The sequence below is a fragment of the Megascapheus bottae genome, chromosome 8 (assembly GCF_031878675.1).
Source record: "Megascapheus bottae isolate mThoBot1 chromosome 8, mThoBot2.hap1, whole genome shotgun sequence".
NCBI lineage: Eukaryota > Metazoa > Chordata > Mammalia > Rodentia > Geomyidae > Megascapheus > Megascapheus bottae.
The window spans coordinates 14,624,309-14,651,782 of record NC_143516.1 but is presented as its reverse complement, the minus strand read 5'-3'; the positions used below and the strand labels follow the sequence as shown (position 1 = coordinate 14,651,782).

Below are 27,474 nucleotides of genomic sequence, written 5' to 3'. Positions count from 1 at the left end.
TAGAGTTGCTTCTCCTTGAGTTCACAAAACTTGACCTTTGGAAAGGTCAATTCTAATGCATCAAAACTCCAAACGCTAGAATAAAATGTTCCTGTTTAGCTCCATCAGGGGTCAATTTAGTTTTCTAATGAGCTGTAGAATTGCTTTGCTTGTCTGCCTTGAGGGGACTATTTTTATACCTGCTTTTCCTCTTTCGAAGGTTTCCAGAAGTCAGCCTTTCATCTTCGTCAATACTAAGAGAATTTTTACTGAAGTGAAAAAAAAGATGAAATAAAATTCAGATTCAATCGTGGCAAGCGCATAGTTTATTTACATTTACTCAACAGTTTAAATAAACTCATGCAGGCCTCACACCTGTCATCCTAGCTATCCAGGAGGCTGAGATCGGAGAATCATGGTTTGAACCCTGCCTGGGCAGATAGATACAGCAGATGCTTCTTGTCAGTTAATCTGCAAAAACCTAGAAGTGGAGCTCCAGGGCAAGTGGTAGAGTGACAGCCTTGAGTGGAGAAGTCAAGAAGAGTGAGTAGCCCTGAACGGGCACAAATACCTATGCACATACGCACAGGCATGCACATGTGCATGTGCGTGTGTGTGTGTGTGTGTGCACACACATACCCTCATTATCGTATCACACCTACAAATAAGTTAACATTAATTTTTTTACACAGTGATCAAAGTAGATGTCTTTTACTTTCATGGATTCATCTAAATCAGCATATGCATATTTGTTAAATATGAATATATAAATATCAATGCATATTACGTAGGTATATGTTACATATAAATGTTTGTATAAACATACATATTTATTAAATATAAGCATTAATCTCAGTATATAAAAATTGAGATAAATATTGGGCTGCAAGAGGATAGAAAACAGGATACTTTGAGCAACTGAAGAGCTCCACAAGTCTGCTTTAAGGAAAGGCATTGAATAGTAAACCTGAAATATTCAGTGGACTGGCCATTCTGGTTGAGAATAGTAAGACAGGTAGGCAGGCATAAGCAAGTTTCCTAGGGCAGAAAAGGGTTGGGTCTGTCTGGGTCACATAAAAGCCTGGGGCTGGAGCCTGGTGAGGAGAGAGAGAGGGAAGGAGGGAGGGTGGGAGGGAGGGAGGGAGAGAGAGAGAGAGAGAGAGAGAGAGAGAGAGAGAGAGAGAGAGAGAGACCAGATTCAAGGCCTTGTATGCCTTCTTAATTTGGTTGTTCTTGATTTCATCGTGCAGCTAGCTGCTACTTAAGAGAGTTGGTCTCATTTAGGTGACAATGTCAGAAGATTACTGATGTTTGGATGGATGCAAGGAATAGTTCAGAACAAGGGACGATGGTGGAACTGAGGAGATGTGGAACGATTTCAGCTGCATTGAGGAATGAATCCAGGCTTTGGTTTGGGTTCTACAGAGAAAGAATTCGAAGGATCCAGGGTCCAGGTTTCTGAGGAAGTGGCTAGAGCAGAAATATTAGCTAGGGTGCTAGCTACTAGAGTCTTGAGAGGAGACCATTGCATTTGCTGTGTTAAGGTTGAAATGACTTCGTGCTATTTCTCACTGGAGATCACAACAAAGTGTTTTGATCTGCAGGGCCAACGGACCTATCTTTCTACCCTCCCAAGTCCCTTCCAGATTGAGTGTAAACATACAAAAGTTTATTATGTGTGTATGTGCACAGGAACCACACACAATAGGAGATCTGAGAGATACCAGATGGCTCAACTTCACAGAGCATGTGAAACCATGGAAAGGAGAGGTTCAGGCCTTCCTTGGGGAGGTGATGACAGGTTATGGGAGGAGGTGATGATTTTATGCAGTTGAGGTCTCTCAAATAGTAACCCTCCCAAGAATTGTTGACAGACAAAGTAAGAGTCTCTGGGAATTAAATATGGTTTTGATCTTTATTCTCTTGTCCTGTGATAAGCATTCATCTTTTCTCATTCATGGCAAGTAAATTCACTCATGGCTTTCCATCATAGAAGCAAAGTTCTCAGCAGGCATCCTTCCCCAGCTTTAGAGAAGAAACAGGGGTGAGATGCCTGAGGTCAGGACAAGTTTGGGCAGATTTTGGTTCTTTAGTTACATAGTCAACATGCCAGAATACATACCCCCAATAGACACATAGGTTATGTATTTCTCTCTTGTTACAAAATGAATTACTGTATATCTTGGCAGCCATTCCTTATTAGTAATCTATTGCTATGTAACAAATGACCCTGAAGTTCAGCAGCTTCAGACAGTGAGTGTTTATCACCTGATACAGGTTCGTAGTTCAGGAGCTTGACTGTCTCTTGTGTTGGTAATTCTGGCCCAGAGTGTCTGGAGAGTGCATGTAGAGTGTTGGATAGGTTTGTCATAATTCGATGGCTGGACAGAGGCTCGGAGGATCTGGTTCCATGAGAGGGAGGTCAGCAGTTAAGTAAGTTCAGGACCTAAAGCCGTCAGGTCAGTTTAGACAATCAGAAGCATGAATGTGATCATGTAAAATGCTTAGGATTAAATGAGGAAAAGTATGGAGCGTGATTATGCACAGTCAGCATTTCACAAATGTTAATTTCACTGTGGGAAGACATTGTGAATTGATACAGAAAATGGAAATCATTATTCGGATGATCTGCCTTGCAGTTGGGTGCATTTGTCTTATTAATGTCCACTTTATGGAAGAACACCCTAACTCTCTACCTTGTACACCAGAAATATTCCTGAATTTCTTCCTTTGGATGTACCTCAGTGGTGCCAGATGGAGTTAGGTTTGAGTTTAGTTGCAAATAACAAAAGCTTCACGTCTTCATGTTATATAAGAGTTTGTATTTCTAATAAACTTCATTGTAGGAATTCAGGGCTTGCAATCTGCTTTAAAAACAGACAGTACCAGTTTCCAGGAGAAAGTGGTAAGGCCAAAGGAAAGATCTTCATGCCAGCCCTGTTGATTTTTTTCCTCTGGGATTTTTCTCAGGTCTCCTGGATGTTTCTCTACACATTCTGACTGTGTCTGGTAGGAGCGGACTGAATGTTTCTTTCTAGTTGTAAGAGGATGATGAGTATTTTAACTATATATTTTTCTATAAGAAAGTAAGTACGAGGGCTGGGAGTTTGGCCTAGCAGTAGAGTGCTTGCCTAGCATGCACGAAGATTCCTCCATACCACATACATAGAAAAAAAAAAAGTAAGTACGATTAAAAGGGCAGGAAACATGTTTGTGGAGGTAATGCAGTGAATGGAGCAGGTCTTATTGCCCTCAGTGAGATGTGTAAAGTTGGTATTAGGAAAGATAATTATGATTCTCGAGTTCAGGTGCCATGCAATCATATTCCAAAAGAATAATAGTTGAGCAGCCAAGCTGGTGCCACACATACCTCTGCAGACTCGGCACTTGGGAGGGCAGAGGGTCACAGAGACTGGCCTGGACTGTGAAGCAAGACCTTGTCACAAAACAGAACATGTTGAAGATGCGATGTGTGTGTGTGTGTGTGTGTGTGAGTGTGTGCGTGTGTGTGCAGAACATGTTGAAGATGCGATGTGTGTGTGTGTGTGTGTGTGTGTGTGTGTTGGTCCTGGGGCTTGAACTCAGGGCTTGCCTAGGTGCTTGTTGCTGAGTTTTTTGCTCAAGGCTAGATCTCTGCCACTTTGAGTTACAGCTCTACTTCTAGCTTTTTTGGTGGTTAATTGGAGATAAGAATCTCCTGGACTTTCTTGTCTGGGCTGGCTTTGAACTGTGATTACAGGATTTACAGGCATGAACTATAGAGTACCTGGCAGAAAATAGGAATTTGAAAAGATAATATTGGAGCCAAGTAAAATTCTTTTTATGTGTCTTCTTAGGAAATATATAAGCTATATGTTAAGTATCTCCTGAAAATTGCCATGAAATCAATTTATTTTGTGTGTTTCCTCCCATTTTCAAATCTTGGTAAAATTTAGGACCCAAAATTTACAGTTGTGAACATATTCAGTGTGCGATATTACCACCATCTTTCTCACAATTCTTTTCAGTTATAAAATGAATACGCTATAGCCATTGAACAATTAGCCCCACCACCCCTCTCCCCCTAGCCTGTAACAGCCACCAAGCCAAGATCTGCTGTGTGTGTGGAATCCTGTTGTAGCTGCCACACCCACACCACATCAGTGTGTGTAGCAGATGTCACCATTTCCTTCCTTTCACGGCTACATTTTGTTCATCCATTTTTTTTTTTTTCTGTTGTGAGACACAAGTTGCTTTCATCGTTCGACTTTCAAAGCTTGTGGGTTATTTCACTTCATATGCTTTTAACTCAGTTCAGTTTTTCCAGGACTAGATCTTTAAACTGTGAAGAAAGAGTATCCATCCAGATGTTCTGGTTTGCATCATTTCCTTTCTAATCCCAGGAGATTTGGCATTGTGAATTTCCATTTTACATAGTCTTGAGGAGTCAGGAAAGGAGTGTACCGATCCTGACCCCAGAAGACTTGGGGCAAGGTGGGTGTCACTGCAGTAGAGAAGGGGAAAGAGAGAGAGAGGCGGAGCCGGGGGGGCGGGGGGGGGGAGAGGAATCTGATCCTTCACATAAGTAGCCTTACCGCCTGTGCCCACGTTTGCTGCCATCTGAGATTCTTGTCTCTTTATAAATGATTTAACAGTAGGAACTTTAATAGTGAAGGAAACTCAGAGTTTTACTAGGCTTAATTGGTTAGGACTCATCAACCTAAAGAAACAAAAAAGGGAAAGTTCAAGCCAGTTGTAATTACTGCCTATAAGGCCATCTATTCAGAAAAGCAAACATGAACTTGGAACCCTCATCTTTAGTTGTTAAACAGAAAGGGACCTTGTAAGGCTTTAAAAAGTGATGTGTGGAAAACATCCAGAATAGAAGAGGTCTTTTCTTGTGTGTGGAAGATGGTGATCAGGTTTGCAGCTGTTCTGCTGATGATATAGACTATATTTGCAAAATGACAGACAGGAAAATAAGTTTGAAAGTCATCGTAGGCGATTGGAAATAGAAGCCTGACCCACAGCTTGACAAGTGTGTTGGCCCAACGGTTTGAGTGTGATGCTTCTTGAATTTTTCTCCAGTCTTTTATCTCTCTCCCTTGCAAAACTCTCCCCTACTACGATTTTTCAATTTAAAAAAAAAAAAAGGTTTTAAGTGCTCAGAGGAACTTTTTACAAAGTTATGTAAGCTGGAAGTAAGAGCCATGCATTTTCAAGTGTGAGACTTATGTGTTTAAATTGTTTTACTCATTACCTTTCCATTTCTACCCTTACAAGCAAAGAGTTCTGTGCTGTGTTTGCTGAATGTTTGAGAAGATCCATGGGAAGAAATCTTTTTCTCAGATTTTTAGGGGGAAACACAATGTTCCTTTCCATCTTCATAGTTTTTTTTTTTCTGTCGTGCTTATTATAAATATTTATCTTGGACAAGATGTGGCATTTTGGTGGGCTTGTAGTTTTTCAAATTTAACAATTAAAATGACTCTTCTGATCTTATGCTCTTCCATTTTATTTTTTCTCCCCTTATTATGGCTCACCACTAAAACACTCCAAAGACAGACAAAATATGCAAGTTTTTAAAAAGTTAAAAGTTGTTTTAAAGTAAGTGTTATTCCATTGAAGTATAAGAACAAAGATCTGATACTTATGTTTTTTCCAGTGTTGTCTATTTTTTATAAAAGTGAGCAAAATATTAGGCATGTGAGAAAGTCCAGGCAGCTTGGTATGTGTGATGTGATTGGTAACATTTAGTAGTGATTTAGTGTATTTTCCCTGTTTGTTTTGTTTTGTGCCTGTGCTGGGCCTTGTGTTTTCTTTTGGCATCTTTTGTTCAGGGTTTGAACCACCTCTTCACTTCTAGCTATATTTCTAATCCTTACAATGTCTTTTTATTCTAGAGTAGAATTCTTAACAAAATAATCTGAACCAAATTGGCCACCAACAGCTGTTCATTTCTTCCTCATTTTTTTCATATTTTTTATTGTAATTAATAAAAGGGTTACATTATATTCGCCAGATAGAAGGTGCATTAATTCACATACATGGATACCCCTTTTCATGTCTTGGTCCCCGTTTCCCTCCCCCCCTTCCTCATTTTTTGATAAAGTATTAGTTCCAAATGTCTAAACATCGGCGCACTGTCTTCTTAGGGTTCTAATGGAGGCATCTTGTTATAAACATTGACATTCACCAATCAATCACCATTAGCAAGGAGGCCCGCAGTCCAGACAGCCTGTCCTGGAAGCTTGGTAAACTCTGTCCTTGGAAGGCCATGTAGGTTTCAGTCACAGTAAATGAACTAATGTTTTATTATTTTGATTCATTATTTTTTATTTTATTTTATTTTTTGCCAGTCCTGGGCTTGAGCTCAGGGCCTGAACATTGTCAAGGCTAAAGCTCTACCACTTGAGCCACAGCACCACTTCGTTTTTTTTTTTCTATGGTTTTTTTTTCTATGTATGTAGTACCGAGGAATCTAACAGGGGTCTTTGTGCATGTAGGCAAGCACTCTACCAGTAGGCCAAACTCCCGGCCCCTCATTATTTTTTTTTAAAATAATGATTCTTCTGAACATCTAAAATGCTACCTACCTATCAAAACAAATGCCAGGAAATGGAAACATGCCTTTTAAAAAATTTGTTGTTATTGTTTGTTTTTGTTGTTGTTCCTTTTTTTTTTCAACTTTTTTTTCTTTACTTTTTTGGGGGGCAAGTGAGGTGTAGGATGGAGGGAGTAGGGTGAACAAATGCAGTCACATATACACACTTTGTAGAAAATGAACTAAGCAACTTAGGGCAGGGATGGAGTGAGGGGGGAATGGAGGAACGTGAAAAATGCAGAGACATTGTCCAAGAGTCATTGGACTCATTACCTGACTTGTGGAATTGTAACTCCTTTGTACAACTCCTTAATAATAACACAAAGAGAAGAAAAATATCATTAACTAGTGTGTAAACTCAGCAATTCAGCACAAATAATCAGTGTTGCCTCATCTCTCCCTGATGTTGTAAGGAACGAAAAAAGAATAGAAAATATCAATTTTAAAAATTTATCTGTTATTTCTTTTTTTGTGTGAAATACAGCTAGTAGAAATTTTAAAAATATTATATATACAACTTGCATTATGTTCTGGCTAGGCCACACAGTCCTAGGGAAATGATTTAGGTATTCTTTTTTTTCATTTTTAATTGTAATGGATAGAAGGGTTATTTAGGTATTCTTGTAATAAGAGTTGCATAACTAGAATCCTCTAGCCAAGGAGTGACACGGGCCCTGATAGACTCAGCCTCCTAACTCATGAGAGTTTTATATTTTGTTTTGTCAGTGATGAGGCATGTCTAGAAAATACTTTGAATAATTCATGTTCATTAAATAAAACTACGTTCTCTAAATGGAGAGTTTCTCTCTATGTATTTAATACTTTAATTATGCCAATTTTCAAGCCACAGTTAAAGTGTATTTCTCATATTCATTAATTAAGAAACGTTGTGTTATTAATGACAGAGCTATCTGCTTCCTTTGTACTGGTCCCCTGTGGAGTTGAGCCTTTCTAATTAAATTTTAATTGAACTTAGCTGTGGTAATAAACCTGTGTTGGAACGAGTGAAAAGCCATACAGAGATTCCCTGGGATTTTGTGTTCCCAGGGGCCATGAGAGCTTTCTGGTGATTACAGAATGTGAGCATGAAGAGACATTATAGACATTTGCCAGTTCTTCTCTCAGTATGTGTCATTCCCCTTGACCAGTTTCCAAAAGAAAGGCATACATCTTATCCTTACTCCACCACACTATGGTGCCTTCTGAGAAGCAGTAGATAAGGAACAATTAAAGAATACAAAGAATACTCCGTAAGAGTTTTTAAATTGGTCAGTGTCTTATTACATCAAGAGCAAGCTTTTTGGCCCACTCCTTCACATCCATCTACCTGCCCATCCATCCATCCATCCATCCATCCATCCATCCATCCATCCATCCATCCAGCTAGCCTGCCTTTCCTTTTTCCCTCCTACCCTCCCTCTACTTATCCATCTACCTATCTACCTGTTCATCCATCCATTCATTCCTTTGTTGTCTGTCCATCAGTCCACCCACCCACTAGCTTATCTCTACTCACCCACCCATTTACTCACCCACTCATCTCTCTTTCCACTTACCCACTTGTCCATCTATTCATCTACCCACCCGCTCACCTGCCCAACCAACTAACCAACCAATCAAACAACCAGCCAACTGGCCATTTATTTATCCCTTTATCAATGTACTCATCTCTCCATCCACTCACCAATCTGGAAAGAGATTGTGAAGTAATAAGACATGATACTCTATTTTCTACATCAGCTCTACAGAAGATACTAGCATTCTAGTATTCATGCTGGGAGATGATTTGAGTGCTGAAAGAATTCTCATTTTGTTTAGAGATATTTCTTCAAGTTATTTTGAAAATATTTTCTTGGACATTTTTATTATTGCTATTGAATTGTTAAGATTCCTCAGATTTGTCAAGAAATTTGAAGAGATTTCTTATAAGAAATTAATTAAACTGAGACAAATTCTACTTGAATCATTAGAAGTCTTATAAAGACTTTTTTTTAGACCAGCAGAATGCCATGGCAATTCTGGGGTTCAGATCACTGGATATTTTACTGTCAATTAGTTTTTTGAAAGCACCTACATGAATTTCCATATAGATATAGCCATGTATATATGAGTCACTTGAAATTTCTGTTGATAGTGTGTATTTAATAATAATAAAGCTAGTATGAAAAACCTAATTTCATAGAGCTTCTCCTTTCACAAATCAGTTAAACCTTCCATCAATCTTTAGATAAATTAGCTTTCTGTGGCTTTTCATAAAGGTAGCACATGAGTGTTACAACTCATTCAACTCCTCATTGTAACCCCGTTTCATTCTGTGACTTCTTAAGTGATTTTTTAAATAAAAATATTTACTCCCTGAATAAAAATCCTAAGTGATTTGTCTGTAAGTAAGACTGACAACTTTTACCTCAGCAAACCAAGCTCCTGTTCTTAAACATTTATTAAACAGTGTACTTGCTTGCTAAGGCTTTGAGTGCTTATTTTTCCCCCAGAACATATTTCAGAGAGAGAAAGTTTCAAATAAGAGATGCCCACACATCTTTTTTTTTTCTTTTTGGATAGAATCATCATTTCAAGTTATATGTTTTTTCTGCAAATCTTTTTCTATCCTGTCTAGACTTTCTAGGTTTTTTTTTTTAATCCTTCCTTCCAATTGTATTTTATTGTAAGGTGATGTAAAGAGGGGTTACAGTTACATTTGTCAGGTAGTGGGTACTTTCTTGTACATTGATATCCCTTAAATGTTGTTTTAAATGGTTAAGCTTGGCCAAAGAGAAGGAGGAAAAAGCCTTCCATATTTGTATGCAAAACTCAAGGCACATGTCTGAGAGAGATTTGGTACAAGCCTACCATTAGAAGCTGACTGGGGTGGTTTCTTGGGTCACATTTGTTCTCTTCTGGAATAAACCTTTTCCTCCTGCTCTGGAATGAGGGAATTCTCAGTACATCCCAGCTCCAGATGTAGTCATGCCCCAGATTTGCCCCAAATTTTAGAGCCAAGAGCAATGAGACCTTATACTAGTAGAGTATTGCTTTGTTAAAGGATGCTGATATATATATGTATAATACATATATATTATATATACATATATGCAATATATATTATATATAATACATTATATATATACTATATTTCCTCACAAGAATGTTCCTGAGTATGTATTTCTAGCTTGATACCCTTGTTTTTTTAAAAATAGTTATGAACAGTTTTGAGGATTAGAAACTTGCTGAAATTTATGTTAACTTAGTCTGATGTTTTTGTTTGTTTGTTTGTTTTTGTCAGTTGTGGGGTTTGAACTCAGGGCCAGGGTGCTGTTCCTGAGCGTGTTTACTCAAGGCTAGCACTTTACCATTTTGAGCCACAGCTCCACTTCTGGTTTTCTGATTAATTGGAAGGATAAGAGTCCTACCTCCACTAGCTTTGAGCCATGATCCTCAGATCTCAGGGTCCTGAGTAGCTAGGATTATAACTGTGAGCCATCAGCACTTGGCAGTTTTACGTTTTGACATCATTATATATCATAAGCCTCTGTGTTTCCTTGTGGAGATAAGAATATTAATATCTGTGCTCTTTTTTTGGGTCAGACTTGGGAATATGGAATATGAAATGAGATATTGATTAGCTTTCCTCTATTTAGAGTGCCCTTGTGCTCATGCTCCCTTAAATGTGTAAATGGAGCAAGTTTATACAAATACCTACCATTTCAAATGCCCATCATCACAACTTTCAGTATACTTAATTTTCATATTTTTGAAACTGTGTTTAATAGTTAGGGTTTTTCTTAAAAACTGTCCAAATCTGAAGCCAAGAGAAAACATAAGCACTTGGCTTGTGGTGAGCAAAGAAGTTTGTCTCAAATTTGGCTCTTTCTCTGTGTACATATTTATAATATTTTGCAGGTTATTATTTGGCATGTAGGACTTCCATGACATTTTAACGTATGTTATTTGAATAAATGAATGGATTTTGTTGAGGGAAAGAAGAGAATACAAGTAGCATGGTGGGGTCTTAGTGGTGGGTGTGTTTTCGGTGAGGGGATTGGCATGCAGTGTCCCCCCAAAGATGAACTGGGCTACCTGCTTTCATTGCTTATGAAGAAATCCTAACTTTCTTGGGTGTGTTACATTTTCTGTTTGTGAAAGAGGCTTTGAAGAAATCAGTCTCTTTTTGTTCTTGTTGTTGTTGGTCCTGGGGCTTGAACTCGGAGCCTGGGTGCTGTCCCTGAGCTCTTTTGCTTAAGGTTAGTGCTCTGTCACCACGTTGTATGACAGCTCCACTTATTGTTTTTTTTTTTTTTTTTTGCCAGTCCTGGGCTTTGGTTCAGTACCTGAACACTGTCCTTGGGTTTTCTCATGGCTAGAGCTCTACCACTTGAGCCACAGCACCACTTCTGGCTTTTTTTCTATGTATGTGCTTCTGAGGAATCAAACTTGGGTCGTCGTGCATGCTAGGCAAGTTCTCTACCATTAGGCCAAAATCCTAGCCCCACTTATTGCTTTTTAGTGGTTAAATGGAGATAAGAGTCTCATAGGGACTTTTCTGCACAGGCTGGCTTCCAACCACAATTGTCAGATCTGTCTCTTGATTAGGTAGAATTACATACGTGATCCACTACTGCCGGACAGTCAATCCAGAGTTTAAAGCATCTCACAAGACATTTCTGTTTGAATTTACAGTCTAGGTGATTTTTTTTTCTCTGAATATCTGCACTTTGAGGAATTTACACTAGGCTGGTGCCAGTCAACTTGACATCATTTAACTTGATTTCTCTCTTACTAACTGTGCTTTAAAGTGGTATTCTGACTCTAAGGATATATGTGCCTCCTGGCTGGAGACGCTTCATAACTTTTTCCACTACAGTTCTGGGTTAGGATTTAAATGGAGATTTATTGCTTTCTGTTGAATTTCCAATATCCGTTTGGAGCTGGTGAAATGACAACATTTTCAAATCAGCCTCTGAACAGTTTTGTTGAGTTCTTCCTTTTTTGGGGATGGGGGTGGGGAGAACACAATCACAGAATTACAGTTTCAGGCCAGGCAAGGGCCCAAGTCTGTGGATGTGTGTGAGCATGTCAGAAGCATTTTTAAGAAGAGTAAAATATTTAGAGGAAGAATTTAGAGCAGCCTGAAGGGGTTTAACACTTTTTTTCTTCCAATTCAGTCCCTATGTTTCTCTTCCTAATGGAGAAAGGTCATTATTGGATAATATTTGCTAAGCCAGCAAAGGTTCTTAGAAATGAAATGGGCTTTAATATGTGTGGAGGAGGTACAGTGCTGTGTCAGTTATTATTGTATTTAATCACTTAATTGTATCTATGCATTGAAGGTACATACCACTAATCCAATTATTTGTAAGATTGTACCTAATTATTAGCACATTTTTGTTTTGGACAAATAAAAAATAGCTCATTTAGACTGAGAGTTTGGGACTGTTGAAGTTCTGTGCCAGTTTCTAGAAAGCGAAATAATCATGATAGTATGACAGGTGTTAGATTATTCTACAAGCATGCTCTGCCCCCCAGATGAAGAGGGGGAAAGGTTGCTCACCTGAATTGTGAGTGACTCTCTCACATTTCTTACATTTTTAATCTCATAGTTGAAAAGTCACAGGCTATATTTTGTTCTTTTACTGATTCCTTGTCTGTAGATAATAAAATGGGGGGCAGAAGTAGGGGGGAGGTAAAAATGCAAACTATAGGCTTGAATGTATTCCCCCTGTGTCCTTGAATTTTGAAAAGGAATAAAGAAGAATGTTTATAAATATTGGCATATGTTTGAAATATTTTCATGTTAAACAGTTTATCTTTTATCAGCAAATCCTTTGTTTTGTAAGTTACTTAATTTGACTCATGTTGACTTGATTATGGACTTTTTTTTTTTTTTTTGCTAGTCCTGGGGCTTGAACTCAGGACCTGGGCACTGTTCCTGAACTTTGTTTGCTCAAGGCTACACTTTACCATTTGAGCCATAGCATTACTTGCAGCCTTTTCCATTTATGTGGTACTAAGGAATCAAACCCAGGGCTTCATGCATGCGAAGCAAGCACTCTACCACCAAGCCACATTCCCAGCCCAGATAATAGATTTTCATATGCATTATCTTATTGATTTTTATGAATATATCTCTGGGAAGATTCTATTTAATCAAATTTCATTATACAAACGTGATAAATGGAATGATCTTATTTATTGTTTGATAAGATACTCATATGATACATACTCATTTCTTTGTTCACTCTGTAGAGAACAAAGTCTATGTAGTGTTAGCTATGAATAAAGTTAAATGCTTTGAAAAGAGATAAAGAAAGGAGAATAATTATTCCTTAGAATTTCCTTCATTTTTATGATAAATTCTTTCATTTGTTTTCTTTCTTTTTTTTCTTTTATTTATTTATTTTTTTTGGCATGTGTGTGGCACTGTGGTTTGAACTTGGCATTTATGCTTTCCAGGCAGGCACTCTGCTTCTGAGTTCTTTTTTGCTTTAGCTATTTTTGAAGCTAGGGTATTGGGTTTTCGTCTGAGGCTGGCTTGGACTTGCATCATTCCTTCTATCTGTGTCTCCCACACACCTAGGAATACAAGCATGTACTATCACACTTGATCTCAAACATTCCTAGGAAAGTATGGGAATTTAATACTTAATCTGTGATTTTTTTTTGGGCAAGTCCTGAGGCTTGACCTCAGGGCCTGAGCACTGTGCTTGAACTTTCTTAAGGCTAGAACACTCTACCACTTGAGGCACAGTACTATTTCTGGCATTTTCTATATATGTGGTACCAGGAAATCAAACCCAGGTCTTCATGCATGCTAGGCAATCACTCTACCACTTGGCCAACTCCCAGCCCACTTATTTATGATCTGTGTTTTGTAATCATAGGACTAAAGAATAATGAATGTAGCAAAGTTTATAAATTTTAATCCTAAGGCAGTAGGACTAGTGGATTGGATTTTCCCAGTACCCTAACACAGATGTTAAATAGTAAATTCATTTTTGTCATGTTGCTATCATACTCTTTGCAGATGATTGGGAATGTAGCTTTGTATTCTGGGCTGTATAATCTCCTATCCTTGGATATGAAGGTAAAACCTGGGACATTCAGAGCATGCACAAGCAAGTCTCCTTGGTTAATAAATGGTTCATGTGTGGCATTGATTGGATTAGGTATCAAGGCTAAATAGGGACAGTCTTTTCTGGTAGGAAGGTCACCTCCTAATACCATTAGCATTTTTCTTAGACAGCATTTTCATTTTTTTTCTATCAGTTACTCCCTTTGTGTCTTGGAGTCAGTCTCCAGTTACCTTTATGGATCTGTAAAAGTACACTATTTTCTCGAGCTGCTGCTGTATTTATTACAAGAACATCCTTTTAATTACAAGCTCTTTTCCTGAAAGGAGTATAGAATAGAGTTAGAACAAACCTGACGTATTAGACAGCTTTTTGTCACAATATCTGAGATGGTTAACTTATAAGAGGAAAAGTTTGCTTAGGGTTGCACTTTTCAAGTTTCTAGTCCATAGTTGATGGACCATAGCTTTGGGCCTCTGGTTTAAGGGTAGGTATCCAGTTGAAATAGAAGATGAGTGGTAGAGCCAACCTCTAACTTCATTCATAGCCAGGAAATGAAGAGAGAAGTCATAGAGATGGGTGGTGGTGGTGGTGATGGTGGTTTCTCACCTTTGAGGCTCTACCATCGTGACCTCCGAAAGTTCCCAACTTAGTGTCTAAGCCTTTCTTTACATTGCCATGTCCAAGGCAGCCCCTCTTCAGTGAGTGCATGGATGATAGAGTTCCTGCACTTGCTCTGTTGTTAGGATTCTATTTTCACCAGGTTGGAGCAGGCTGTCTGTGGTGGGAAGTGGAATAGGCAGATGCATGGAAGAACCCACAGCTTTTGGCATGAATTCAAAATATTCCCAGCCAGCTTCCAGAACTGTTTGGAGATTTTTAACCTGCTACTTTGTAGGCATTGAGCCAACCATGACTCTTTTGACAGTTTTACTGGAAAATTGAGGAGTGACTGAAGAGTGCATGATTGGAAGTAATAAGAAGGAAAAATGGACATTCGTTTATCTGCCTTATTTACACTTACACTGTAATAATTTTGAGCTAAGCAGCAGCTCTTACTAGGGTGGCTTTCGTATATCTTCAGTAATCTTTCTAATCCCACTGTAAGCTTGGTAATATTGATCTTCATTGTACAATTGGAAACCGTGAGGCTAAGGGACATTATGGTGATTTATCAAAGGTTACATTGTAAGTGGATTGGAATGTAGTCTATTTGGCTAAGGTAGTTTTTAGGAATTTGTTATGCTACATGATTTCCCTATACCAAATGTAATCATGCTACCCATTTTCAACAGTATAGGGTTCTCCGTGTGCTGTGGCTCATGTCTGTAATCCCAGATACTCAGGAGGCTGAGCTGTGAGGATTGTCTTTTCAAGTCAGCTCTGGCAGGAAAATCCTTGAGACTCTTATTCCCAGTGAACCTTGAAAAAGCTGGAAGTGGTCCTTCCAGCCTTGAGCAAATAAGCCAAAGGGCAGCACCGTGTCCTGAGTTCAAACCCCATTGCTGGCACAAGACAAAATGAAACAAAACAATAAGCAACTCCCCCACCCTTCCAAAAAATAAATGGTTGTGTTCTTTAGCTTTTTGAGGTTAATTTTCCTTTGTTGTGGCTTGTTCAATGAGCTTGTAATTTTAACTAAATTGAAAATATCATTTCTCTACATGTGAAACTGAAGTGAAAGGAAAGAAGCCACACAAAGTGCTTAGTTTTTATTAGATTTTTTTTCTTTGAATGTACTGACATTTTTCTTATGTTTGAGATTTTATGTCCAGTGAAACTAAATGTAGTATGTGTAATAGAAAATGAGGTTTTGATTTTATTCTATATACCAGACTTAATAGCTGGCTGTGGTCATCTCCTGGGCTCAGGGTGGATGAGCCAGGAGTTGGCAAGCTCCAGCCATGATGAGTCAAAGAATCTGTTGTTTGAGCCAGGAGTTTGGCCTAGTGGTAGAGTGCTTGCCTAGCTAGCATGCACGAAGACCTGGGTTCAATTTCTCAGTACCACATACATAGAGAAAAGCCAGAAGTGGTGCTGAGGCTCAAGTGTTAGAGCTCTAGCCTTGAGAAAGTCCAAGGACAGTGCTCAGTGATCAGGTCCTGAGGTCAAGCTCAGGTCTGTCCAAAAAAAAAAAAAAGAATCTGTGGTTAACTACAAGTTACTGTTCTAACAAGCTCTACTAAACAACTGCTTTTTTGTTTTCTTAACTCTCCAGGATGTAGAAAATGTGATTTATTAACTTACTTACTTGTGGTTCATGTTTCTCTTTTGTCTTTTTTTTTTTTAATCTCTGCAGATGAACACAATGATGTACAGAAGAAAACCTTTACCAAATGGATCAATGCTCGCTTTTCAAAGGTAACAAAGACTTTCCAAAACCTCCATGACAATTTAGTTGTCTTTCTTCTTCTGATGGGTGGAATCCAAGGAGAAGTTTGGTCAATATTTCCTGCAAAATGCGACCTCATACAAAGCTTCTGAGTAGGCAGAGCCATCTCTTCTTCCTTCCCTTTGGAAATCTCTTTAAGTGGAAAATCGAATGTGAGCAGATAGCTTGATAACTTCCACCTAGTATTTTTCAGATAGCTAAACTGAAAGGGTGATATTCCCATTCCGTGAATACTGGATACATCCAGGGCAAGAATGCCTTGGGAGAGTTTTGTGTTTCCTCAGCTGAACAAGGTCATGATTTCATTTGGAAATCATTGGACTGTGCAATCATGCTCAGCACTCCTGTTCTTGTGAGAGTGACTTACTAATGTCAACCTATTTTGTGGCTTCTTTTGTCACTCTCCCTGCCTTCTGTCCCCTGCAGATCTGTTCTTTCTCAACATTTCTGATCACTTGAAATATAATGTTTTGATTAATATTTTGTTTTAGGGGAGAACATAATAGAGCAATTCTCTGTGCTCTTTTCAAATGAGTTTCACATGTGATTATTGTCATAGAAGTTGGAATTTGCAGCCAGGTACAGTGGCTCACACCTGTAATCCTAGCTACTTGGGAGGCTGAGAGCTGAGGATCAAGGTTCAAAGCCAGCCTGGGCACAAAAGAACCTGTGACTCTTACCTCTAATTAACCTCTAGAAAATGGGAAGTGGAGCTTGGCTCAAGGATAGGATAGTAGCTTTGAGCGAAAGAGCTCAGGGACAACGCCCAGGCTAAGATCAAACCCCATGACCCACCAAAAAACAAAACAAAACAAAAAAAACTGGAATTTGCCAAGTGCCAGTGGCTTATATGTATAATCTTTGCTACTCAGGAGGCTGAGATCTGAGGATTCTGGTTTGAAGCCAGTCTGCGTAAAAAGTTCCTGTGAAATTACTATCTTTAACCGCTCAAAACTGGAAGTTAAGTGGTGGAGTGCTAGCTTTGAACACAAAGAGGAACAGGAACAGTGCCCAGGCCCTGAATTCAAGTTCTATAACCAACCAAAAAAAAAAAAGGTGGAATTTGGTCCAGTGAGTCAAACATAGAGAGAGCCATCAAACTCATAAATTGTAGGAACTCCGCTATAAAAGACTGAAACATTAGGGTTTTTAAACGAACACCATTGCAGTCTTTGAAATACTATGAAAACTATCTTAATTCAAGGTCATTTTTCAAAATTCTTTGCTTAAGGAAGTTGTAAAAGGTCAGGAAAATGAATGACCATTCATTTAGGAGAATTTAGGATAATCTAAGTTTATCATCCGTAGCAACCTAGTTCAAAATGGTATTCTTAAGTCAGAGATATTGGTGCACACTTGTAGTCCCAGCTTCTGAGGAAGCTGAGACAGGAGGTTTGCTTGAGCCCAGATAAAGCATCAAGGTGCCATCTCTTCAGGGGAAAAAAAGGGATCTGGCATTGCATCTGAATATTTATAACTGACTCCTGAATGGTAGTGGTTTTTCCTTTTTTTTTTTTTTTAGGGTTTACAGGCTCTGTGAGAGATATTTTACTGTACTGCTGAGAATGTGAATAGGAATCTGGCAGTGATGTGAAAACTGACGGTAACAGAAGAGTTAAGAACGTGGAGATGAACAAGAATAGAGATGCTTGACACTTAGTGATTGGATGTGTAGGATTAAACCAGAGTAGTGGTCAGAAGTTTTTGGCCAATCTTAACAGTTTTTTTATTCTCTCATCTTATCTGTTCTTTAGACTTCACCATATTCTGAACTTGTATATCTTCATGTGACTACCTTCTGTGCCACACAGAGTCGAGATATGAAAAGTTTAATCCTGGAGTCTGCTGAGTGCCCACGTGGATGGGATTATCTATGCTGGTTAGCACCAAGAATATCATGGTCTTTTTTTTTTTTAAGCTGAAACTAGTGAAGCAGTTATATATTTGCAGTTTAGTTTAGTCATGAGGGAGAAATTGCCTTAGAAATAATTTTGAAGGTCATTTTGCAACCATGATGGCCTTGAAAGATGTAAGTGCAAGGAGCAGTTGAAAGTAGGTGAGCTGGCTGTGTGCTTGGTTTTGAGAGCAGAGTGTAGGAAGTAGATAGTTTGGGAAAACACGAAATGGATCTGGCGGATGGGGTGAGGTGGTAATAGAGATGACAGCTGAGGAAGAAAAAGAAGGAAAAATCAATTCTAGGCCATTTTCATGTGTTGTTAACATCTTTAAATGAGGCCCAAACCACAGATTCCAGGGGTCTCATAGTAGTAGAGTAAAGGAATTAGATTTGTGCATATGTGTATAGTTATACTATCTGAATTACTTTGTTGTATAAGTAGGGGTTTTGGTTGCCTGTCGTTTATCTATCTCAGAGAAGCTTGAGAGTTTTGCAAAGAGAATTTCCAAAAGGGCTGGGTAATGTCAAAGTACAGCAGGAATTTAGGTAAGAAAGGATGAAAGTATGGATATAAAGAAAGGAAGGAAGGCTCATAGCAGTGACCAACTCATCTACCTTCTTTGCCTTCTGCTGGCATAGGACCCCTCATCTAGACAGGAAGGGCCTAGCCTGGTAGTAAAGGGGAGATTTCAGTGTACCTCTGTGTTGCCTAATCCTTGCTGAGTTGGATGGATAAGGCTGGCTTCTTTTCATAGCCTCACTAGAGAATCCAGAAGTTAGTACAGAAAATAAAAAAAAATCCCACTGAAGAGAATGAATTTTACCTCATTCCCCCCCCTTTTAAATCTATAATCTATGGTACATTATGATAGACTTTATTTTATTTTATTTATTTATTTTTTATTAATGTTTTTATTTTTTTTTATTGTAATTAGTAAAAGGGTTACATGATATTTGCCAGATAGAAGGTGCATTAATTCACATACATTGATACCCTTTCACATGTCTTGGTACCCATTTCCCTCCCCCCCACACACCCCACCCGTCTTGGTTTTCCCCCCTTCCCTATCAAATTTCAAATATCCAAATACAAATAAATTCAATATATCAGATAACAAAGTGAGATACTATAACAATATGAGATACCCAAGGGACAGCAAAGGAGATGAGAGACAACATAGTACATTAAGGACAACAATCATTCATTATATGGCTTTTGTTTCAATATCCTGGAGGTCCTTTCAATTAGCTTCACATTATATGGCCTTATGTATATGATAGACTTTAAAAGGTGATTATTTGGAGAGGTCTGCTGGCTTCCTGTGGTGTGGGGCCCTGTGCTGAGAAATCTAGACAGGCATGGATGGTATCTTCTGCCATTTAGGAGTTTAAAACAGACATCTCTCTAGACATCTGCTTCATGGCTTTCCTCATGTGCAGTCTTAAGTACCATGTCATGTAATTCCAGTACCTCTATCTTCTGCATGCTGTGCTCTCTTCTCCATTTTTTGTCTGGCGCTTTCCACTTTTCTGTTGATCTGTGTAGACACTTTTTTTTTTAAATTAGGCAATTATCAAAAAAAGTTTAACAAATAAATGCTTGGAGGAGAATATGCTGAACTTCAATTTGAACAACTTTTTGCTTTTGGCTTTTCCCTTAAGACTAAGCTGAGCCAAATTTTTATATGCTGTGACTTCAAACTTGTCATTTAAAATGGACAGAACTTTAGAGAGGCTATCTGTGAATCATTTTCCACAAATTTGAGGATGTAGAGTTATTTGGGGGCGGGGGTGGTTTCCTTTGGGCACCCACCATGAGGCATCACTGTTAGTGTCCTGTGGTTTTCTACTTCTTGTATGTTGGAGTTGATAGCCATCATCATAGGAATGGGAAAGAGGATACAGAAAGAGAATTGTAGAGAACATGATCAAGGCAATTCCAAGCATCCTTTCTACTTGAGGGCCCAGTATTTCTGTTAGGATGGTGATAGAGGCTTTATTTGTATGGTGATAAATAGCATCTCTTGTAGCGATTTGAGTTGACCAATTATATGTTCTATCATTGGTTTATTTCATAATTATGTACAGAACAGTTCAAGCAGAATTCACACCCAGTCAAATGGTCTTTTCAAAAGAAGTCTCAGCATGGCCTAATAGCTAGGAAAGGCAATCAGTGAAATATACCTCATATTTTTATTTTGTATTTTTTTGGTCATTCGTGGGGCTTGAACTCTGGTCTTGGGTGCTGTCCTTGCGCTCTTTAGCTTGAGGCCAGTTCTACTAATTCAGCCACAGTGCACAGCGCCACTTCTGTTTTTTTAGTGGTTATTTGGAGAACTGAGATCTCAGATCTCAGCCTCCTGAGTAGCTAGGATTATAGACATGAGCCATCCATACCTGGCTTCCTCATATTTTAAAATGCTAGCTTTCAGATATTTCAGCCATCCTCATATAAGCTCTCTCCCTTTCCATTTGTTTTTATTCCATTTGGTGTTTTAAAATGTGTTTTTGTCTCAAAGTGATGCTTCCAAAATGGATTTCATTTGATGGACCTTTATTTAATGGGTTGTGCTTTGCATATATCCAGTACTTAATAAATGGTTTTGGTAGAGCCTATTGGTATCTGGGATTGTGAAACACACTTGATATTCTATGTTGAGTGTTTGTAGCCGATGATCAAGTTTGGGACTGATCTGCTCAGAGGAGATGACTTTTCCCCTTTCTCTTAGAAAGGAGGGAGCTGAACTGCCTGTCTTGTGGTTTTTTATTTGATGCCATGTGGCCTGATCATTTCCAGATGCAAAGGGTTAGGCCAAGGCAAGAGTAAACAGTGAAGTTGGAGGGGAAGATTGCCGATAGGTTATGAGCTGGCGGGAAGGGGAGGAAGATGGTGGATTTTCAGAGATTTTTGTTAGAGAAAGCTTATACAGCAGTTCTGCTTGCTACAGGTCACTGTCCATCAGCCATGAATGGAGCTGACCTAGGGAAAAACCATTACTGTTATTTTTTGTTATCATTATTTATTGGAGAAAAACATTCTGCCATATAACACTTTTTTTTTTTTTTTTTTTTTTTTTTGCCAGTCCTGGGCTTGAGCTCAGGGCCTGAGCACTGTCCTTGGACTTTCTCAAGGCTAGAGCTCTACCACTTGAGCCTCAGCACTATTTCTGGCTTTTTTCTATGTATGTGGTACCAAGGAATCGAACCCGGGTCTTCATGTATGCTAGGCAAGCACTCTACCACTAGGCCAAACTCCCGGCCCCATATAACACATTCTCTATCATCATTATAGACTAGGCACATGAGATGAGGTGCATGGAGGAGTGGCAGAAAACTTCCGAGTCTGGACAGAATATCACCAAAAATACAGTAGAATAAAAGATAGAGTGATAATTACTTGTATCCTTGAGAGGTGGATGGAGGGGCCTCAGGGTGGAACCATGTCCACCTAAGAACCAATCCTGTCTTTACTAGCTTGCTTTGGTGAAACTGGATATTGGTTTACTTCATTCTTGGCCAAAATGTTGAGCCTCTTAGTCTTTAAGGAAATGTCTCTAAAGGGAGAGAGAGAAGGGAGTTTGGCCTAGTGGTTAAAGTGCTTGCCTAGCATGCATGAAGACCTGGGTTCGATTCCTCAGTACCACATATGTAAAAAAAAAGCTGGAAGTAGGTAGAGCTCTAGCCTTGAGAAAGTCCAAGGATAGTGCTCAGGCCCTGAGCTCAAGCCCAGGACTGGGGGGGGGGGGGAACCCAAGGGAGAGAGAGAAGAGATGGAATGATGATATAGGTAGCTGCCTTTCTTTTATTTAATGAAAATTTCATTTTATTTGCCTTTACTGTCATTATCAGTGCCATTACTGTAGTTCACCATGGCCCACGGATGCCTGTCTTTTGGAGAACTACTTTCATCCAGCGTTTCCATTGTGGCCAGTTGAACAGCTATTACACTTTGAGCTGGCTTACAGACCTTGCCAGTGTGCACAGCACTGGGGTCTCTTGGGCCTGTGGACCCATGGCGTTTTGTCCATAGCGGTAGGCAGCTGGCCTTGTCTCTGGTCCCGCTTGAAGTTGTTTATCATTCCAGTTTTTAATCATCACTAGACTACTTACCTTATGTAAATCAAGTGAAAGCTTCTATTCCGAGTCTTATGACTTATGGTCCCTGGAGGGTGTTGTTTGGGTTAATGAGTATGTTCATGGTATTTTATAGGTTTTAAGCAGTTGCCTGTCATTGATTTGGTTTCAGTGTGAGTACTGTAAATTACTTCCCTGTAGTTAGGTCCTGCTCCTCAGTGATTTCTCGGGCCATCTGTTTTGCTTCTCTTTTTCTCTCTTCCTTTGCTTCTCTCCCCCACTTCTTCCAAACAGACTTCTGAATAGAGTCTTAAGAACTTTTATTCATCATGCTGAATGCCTGCCTGCCTGTCTGTCTGTCTGTCTGTGTCTGTTTCTCTGTCTCTGCTTGAGCATTATTTTTAATTTATTTCAGTTGTACAAGAGAGTTTCATTGTTTCTATTTCCATAAGCATACAATGGACCTCTATCAACGTTATCCTCCACATACCCCCCTCATCTCTACTCCCTCCTTTTTACAACAATTACAGTAGGCTTCATTGTTGTATTTTCATACATGTATGTGAAGAGCTTTGACCATATGCACCCACCCTGCTCTCTCTCCCTTCACCTTCCCTTACTTGGCTGATACTTACCCCCGATGCAGAGCCTGGTTTAAATTCCTGGCATTCATGGTTCAGGATTCATTGTGCCTCCAAGTCTTCTTAGTCAAAAGCAACTGCACTTCCTTTCTTTTATGGTGGACTTGAATCATAAATGCAAAGATCATATAATCTTCGTTTGATGATACCCCAATTTATAATAACCTAATTTTATCATTCTATTTTGCAATTTTATCATTTTACCAGTCTTTGAAAATGCCGTTTTTATAACTATACATGGATATGGTTTTTTTTTTAAACAAAACACACTTAAATAACAGAAGAAATACTTTAACTTTCTCTTTACTTCTGATAGGAAAAGTATAACGTTTTCATACAAACAACTTTGACCATATTCATCTTCTCTATACCTTCTCCCTTTACCTACCATTATTTATTGTAGTAAACTATTTTTCAAATGTATTTCCATGTCCATATGTAGTTAACTAACACATTGTGCAGAGTGCTCACTGATGTCTTCTACGGATTAAGAAAATATGCAGAATTACAAGAACCAAAAAGAATGGCACATTTCTATCAGTGTCGATATTGGAGGATCATAACATGAGATTCTTGTTTTGAAAATATTGAGCAATATTGAAGTTTTTTTCCTCTTGATTCTTGGTTTTGCTGTTTTTGTTTTTGAGATAAAGTTTTACTCTATAGGCTAGCCTACCTAAGTGATGAGATTACTAATTTATGAAGTTTTAAGTTAACCAATCCAGACGAGAGCGAAAGAAAGATGAAACTCTCAGTGTAATACCAAATACTGGATATTACTTTTGAATTACTCATATGTGCTCACCCCTTCTCCTAACTGGTGGAGATAGTATAGTTACTGGATTGATAGAGATTCTCACATTTCCTTTAGAAAGAAAATAGAGCATACATTAGTTAGAAAGAGAGCATTTAAAAAGCATTTCAAAAGTAGTCTTTGCACTCTGCTTTACACAGAGAGTAATTACGTGAGTGCGTACGGTGGGTTTGAGTAAGACCTAAGATGGTAGGTACGGTGCCTGCTACTTTGTGCAGCTTGAGCTGGACACAACTAGTTACCAAGCCCTGCGCCTCTGCTGGCCAGGGGCCTTGATGCTGTTTACCTTCCTATCTGTGTAGCCTGGGAGCCCTCAGGCCAGGTCTGCACTTGGCCTCATCTTCATGCTCAGTGCTGTGAGGACAGAAGAGGCCCTGGTCAGTCTTCAGGAGAAAAATCTACGTCCTGTTCCTAATGCATGTGTTCACTGATAGTGAGAACAATTTGCCTTTCACCCAAACTGACTCTCTGCCTGTTATTTTCTCCTCATTGAATATTTTATAGTTTTGTCTTTTCTATTGCAATACTATTGCTGCTGAGAACCACGACAAGGGACTAGGGATAATTCCTTTGTTTCCTCTTTGAGCAAATATAATAACTTTGTTACTATAGAAAGTAGAGGTTTGCAATGATTTATGGTTCCTGGGTGGTATATGAGTGTGAGTGTGGCCTGTCCACAGCGTCTGCCCATTTCTCCAGAGACTCATTTGTCCTACATTTCACCTTTTCTCTAGTGTGGGTCATCAGTTGGCTTACTGATATATATATATATATATATATCAGTACATATATATGTATTCATCATTTATGATTCACTCAATTATTTTATGCTTGTTTCATTCCATGCTACTAGAATCTCAGTGATTGCTATCAGTTACCCTGTGTCCCGATAGGCCTGGAGACAAATGCATTTGTGTGGTAGGTGTTCTAGGAAATTACAAATACAGTGTCAGGAGATTACACATGTCAATTCAGATTTTCAGCTTCTGTTGGAAACCTGGAAGTTCTGCCAACAGTGAGCCTCAATTCCCACATGGCTTGGTATGGTTGGAGCTGAGTGACTGCTGCCCCCTTCAGCTGGCAGCACAGCTGCTTCTCCATGCTCCCTCCATTCTGCCATCCCATGGGGGTGTTTGCAGATCTTGTAATCACACCCCTCTCTTCTTTCTGTGGGTTATGATGACAGTTAATTTCTGTCCTCTGACGCTCTTTGTGTGTGCACCAATACTGAGACTTGAATGAACTCAAGGTCAGAGTGGTATCTCCCAGGTTTTTCACTCAGCGCTGGTGTTCCACTACTGGAGCCACAACTCTCCTCATAGCTTTTTGGTGGGCAATGGGAGTTAAGTCTAACAGGCTTTTTATGTCCACATTGGCTTTGAACTTTGATCCCCAGATCTCAGCCTCCTGAGTAGCTAGGATAATAGGTGTGAGCCACTTGTGCCTGGCTTTGCTCTAACTCTTTTAAACCCAGCAGCAATCATGTCTCAATAGTAGGGATTCATGTTGACACTTTTTGGTCGGTCGTGGGGCTTGAACTCTGGGCCTGGGCACTGTCCCTGAGCTCTTCAGCTCAAGTTTACCACCTTACCTCATGAGCTACAGCGCCACTTCCAGTTTTCTGGTGGATAATTGGAGATAAGAATCTCACTGACTTTGGTGCCTGGGCTGGCTTTGAACTGTGATCCTCCGATCTCAGCCTCCTGAGTATCTATGATTATAGGCATGAGCCACCATGCCTGGCTTCGTGTTGACTCTTCTTGTTAAAGTGGTGAGGTTAGAACTGGGTTTAGAAGTGTGTAAAGACATAATGGGGAAAGGGCAGGAGAGTTGGGGGAAGTTGAAATGGGTCACAGCACAACTGTGACATTTGTCAACTGGGCTGACACCAGATTGCCTTTAAATTTTTTTGGAAGGTAAATGGATTTTTTTTGGAAGTTAAAGCCTTACATGTCTTCCAAATTCAAGATTGTCCATTTATATATTTTGTGTTTATCGGGAAACTATGGAAACCCTCTTCTGTGAATGGGGAGGGTGACCTGAACTCGACATTTCTGCAGAGCCATGCACAAAAGAGGTATTCACCAAACATTTGTGCAGTTCAATTAGCAACTCATAATTATTTCGTCAAAACAACCTCTGCATATACCTCTTTGTAAAGATTAAAAGAAAAATCTAAATACGAGGTTAACCATTTATATGAATCAGTTTTAATTTGCATGAAAAGATGACTTCTGACATTTCCAAACTCTTTTCCCAGAGTGATTATTTACAGCCTGAAGCACAAAAACACCGGACATGTCTTAAAGCACTGTGCTAGGAAAATCACATGCTTAACTTCGTTTGCATGTGGAATATGTCTGGTTGCTCATCTCTGGGGAGTTGTTAAATGTATCCTGCCCCCATTCCACTGATTAAGTATTTCCTTTCCTATGTGTCATTTTTGCATGCCTCTGGGATGTGGCTTCCAGCATATGCAAATATGTATGTTATGATAATTAGTAAAGATTATCTGTGTGTTCCAACACCAATAATTAGATAGAAGATTGTCATACATTTATTACATTGTATGTTATGGTTCTCAGGACATTTTCATACAGCGTTGCATTATTTGATCTTTCCAGTACCTTGTGGCTGGAAGGAGATGAAGTCACAGAGTGAGATTTACTAGGTAGGTGGCCAGCATCAAAGCTGAACTTAAAACTGAAGCTCCCTGATTTTGTTATCTGCAATCATGTTTTTGCGAAAATGGTCTAACTCACTGTGAATGAGATGGAAAGTTGTAATGTGTGTGTGTGTGTGTGTGTACCGATAATATTGATGGTAGTTAGTGGTTGGGGGACAAGAGTTAGGAATTATATCGGCTTTCTCAATTTGCATACTGGACCTTGGACTGACCTTGGACACAGAGCCCAAAATGCTTTGATTGTCAATAAATAAGTGACTAGAAATATACATCTGGTACCACAGTCATTGAGGATGGCTTGCTCCCAAAATTGAAATGCTAGGTGATATCATATTATGAACAGGAGTTGTCATAGTAGAGTAAAAAGTCCAGTCTTAGCTGGTATCTCTGCGCATACATGTCTATATCTACATCTATATCTATATTTTTCCACCTAATCCTGGGGCTTGAACTCAGGGCCTAAACACTGTCCTTGCACTTTCCTCAAGCCTAGTGCTTTACTACTTGAGCCACAGCACCACTTCCAGCTATTTCTATGTATGTGGAACCGAGGACTCAAACCTAGGGCTTCATGCATGCTAAGCAATTACTCTATCACTAGGCCAACTCCTGGCCCTGCACAGATATATTTTGTGATTTTTTTTGCCAGTCCTGGGGCTTGAACCCAGGGCCTGAGCACTGTCCTTGAGCTTTCTCAAGCTAATGCTCTACCACCTGAGCCACAGCACCACTTCCAGCTATTTCTGTGTATGTGGTACTGAGGAATCGAACCCTGGTCTTACCACTAGACCAAACTCCTGGCCCTGTAGGGATATATTTAATGCTTCTATTGTCTTACTTCTCTTGGGATTCCATAGCACAGTCAGAACATAGTACCAGTATAGCAACAGCTTTATTTGGTCCCATTATAAGAAATAATTTTGCTGGGCATCAGTGACTCATGACTTTAACCCTAGCTATTCAAGAGGCTGAGATCTAGAGGATTGTGGTTTGAAGCTGGGGCATATAAGTCTTAATCTAAAAAAGGAAAATTAACATCAACAAAAAAGATGAGGGGTGGGATGGGGGGAGGGAAATGGGGACCATGACATGAGAAAGGGTATCAATATATGTGAATTAATGCACCTTCTATCTGGCAAATATAATGTAACCCTTCTATTAATTACAATAAAAGTATATGAAAAAAATAAAAATAAAGGCAGGACTAGTAGGCTGCGTGCACTTCAGTTCAAATCCCATTATCACCCCCCCAAAGGAAAATACCTCATTTATGTCTTTCAACCTAGAAGATTGATTATTCTTCAGAATTCTTTGCTTCTTTCTTTTCCTTCATCCACAGCA

General features: G+C 39.2%; 1 protein-coding gene across 1 annotated transcript in view; it reads left to right on the top strand.

Moving 5' to 3' along the window:
- The window catches only part of Utrn (utrophin), a 402,939-nt gene that overhangs the window by 63,836 nt on the left and 311,629 nt on the right, over positions 1-27,474 (top strand). The window contains exon 2 of the mRNA XM_090338004.1: positions 15,929-15,990. Coding sequence (XP_090194130.1) covers positions 15,929-15,990 — 62 coding nt within the window. The remainder of the gene's footprint in view (positions 1-15,928; positions 15,991-27,474) is intronic.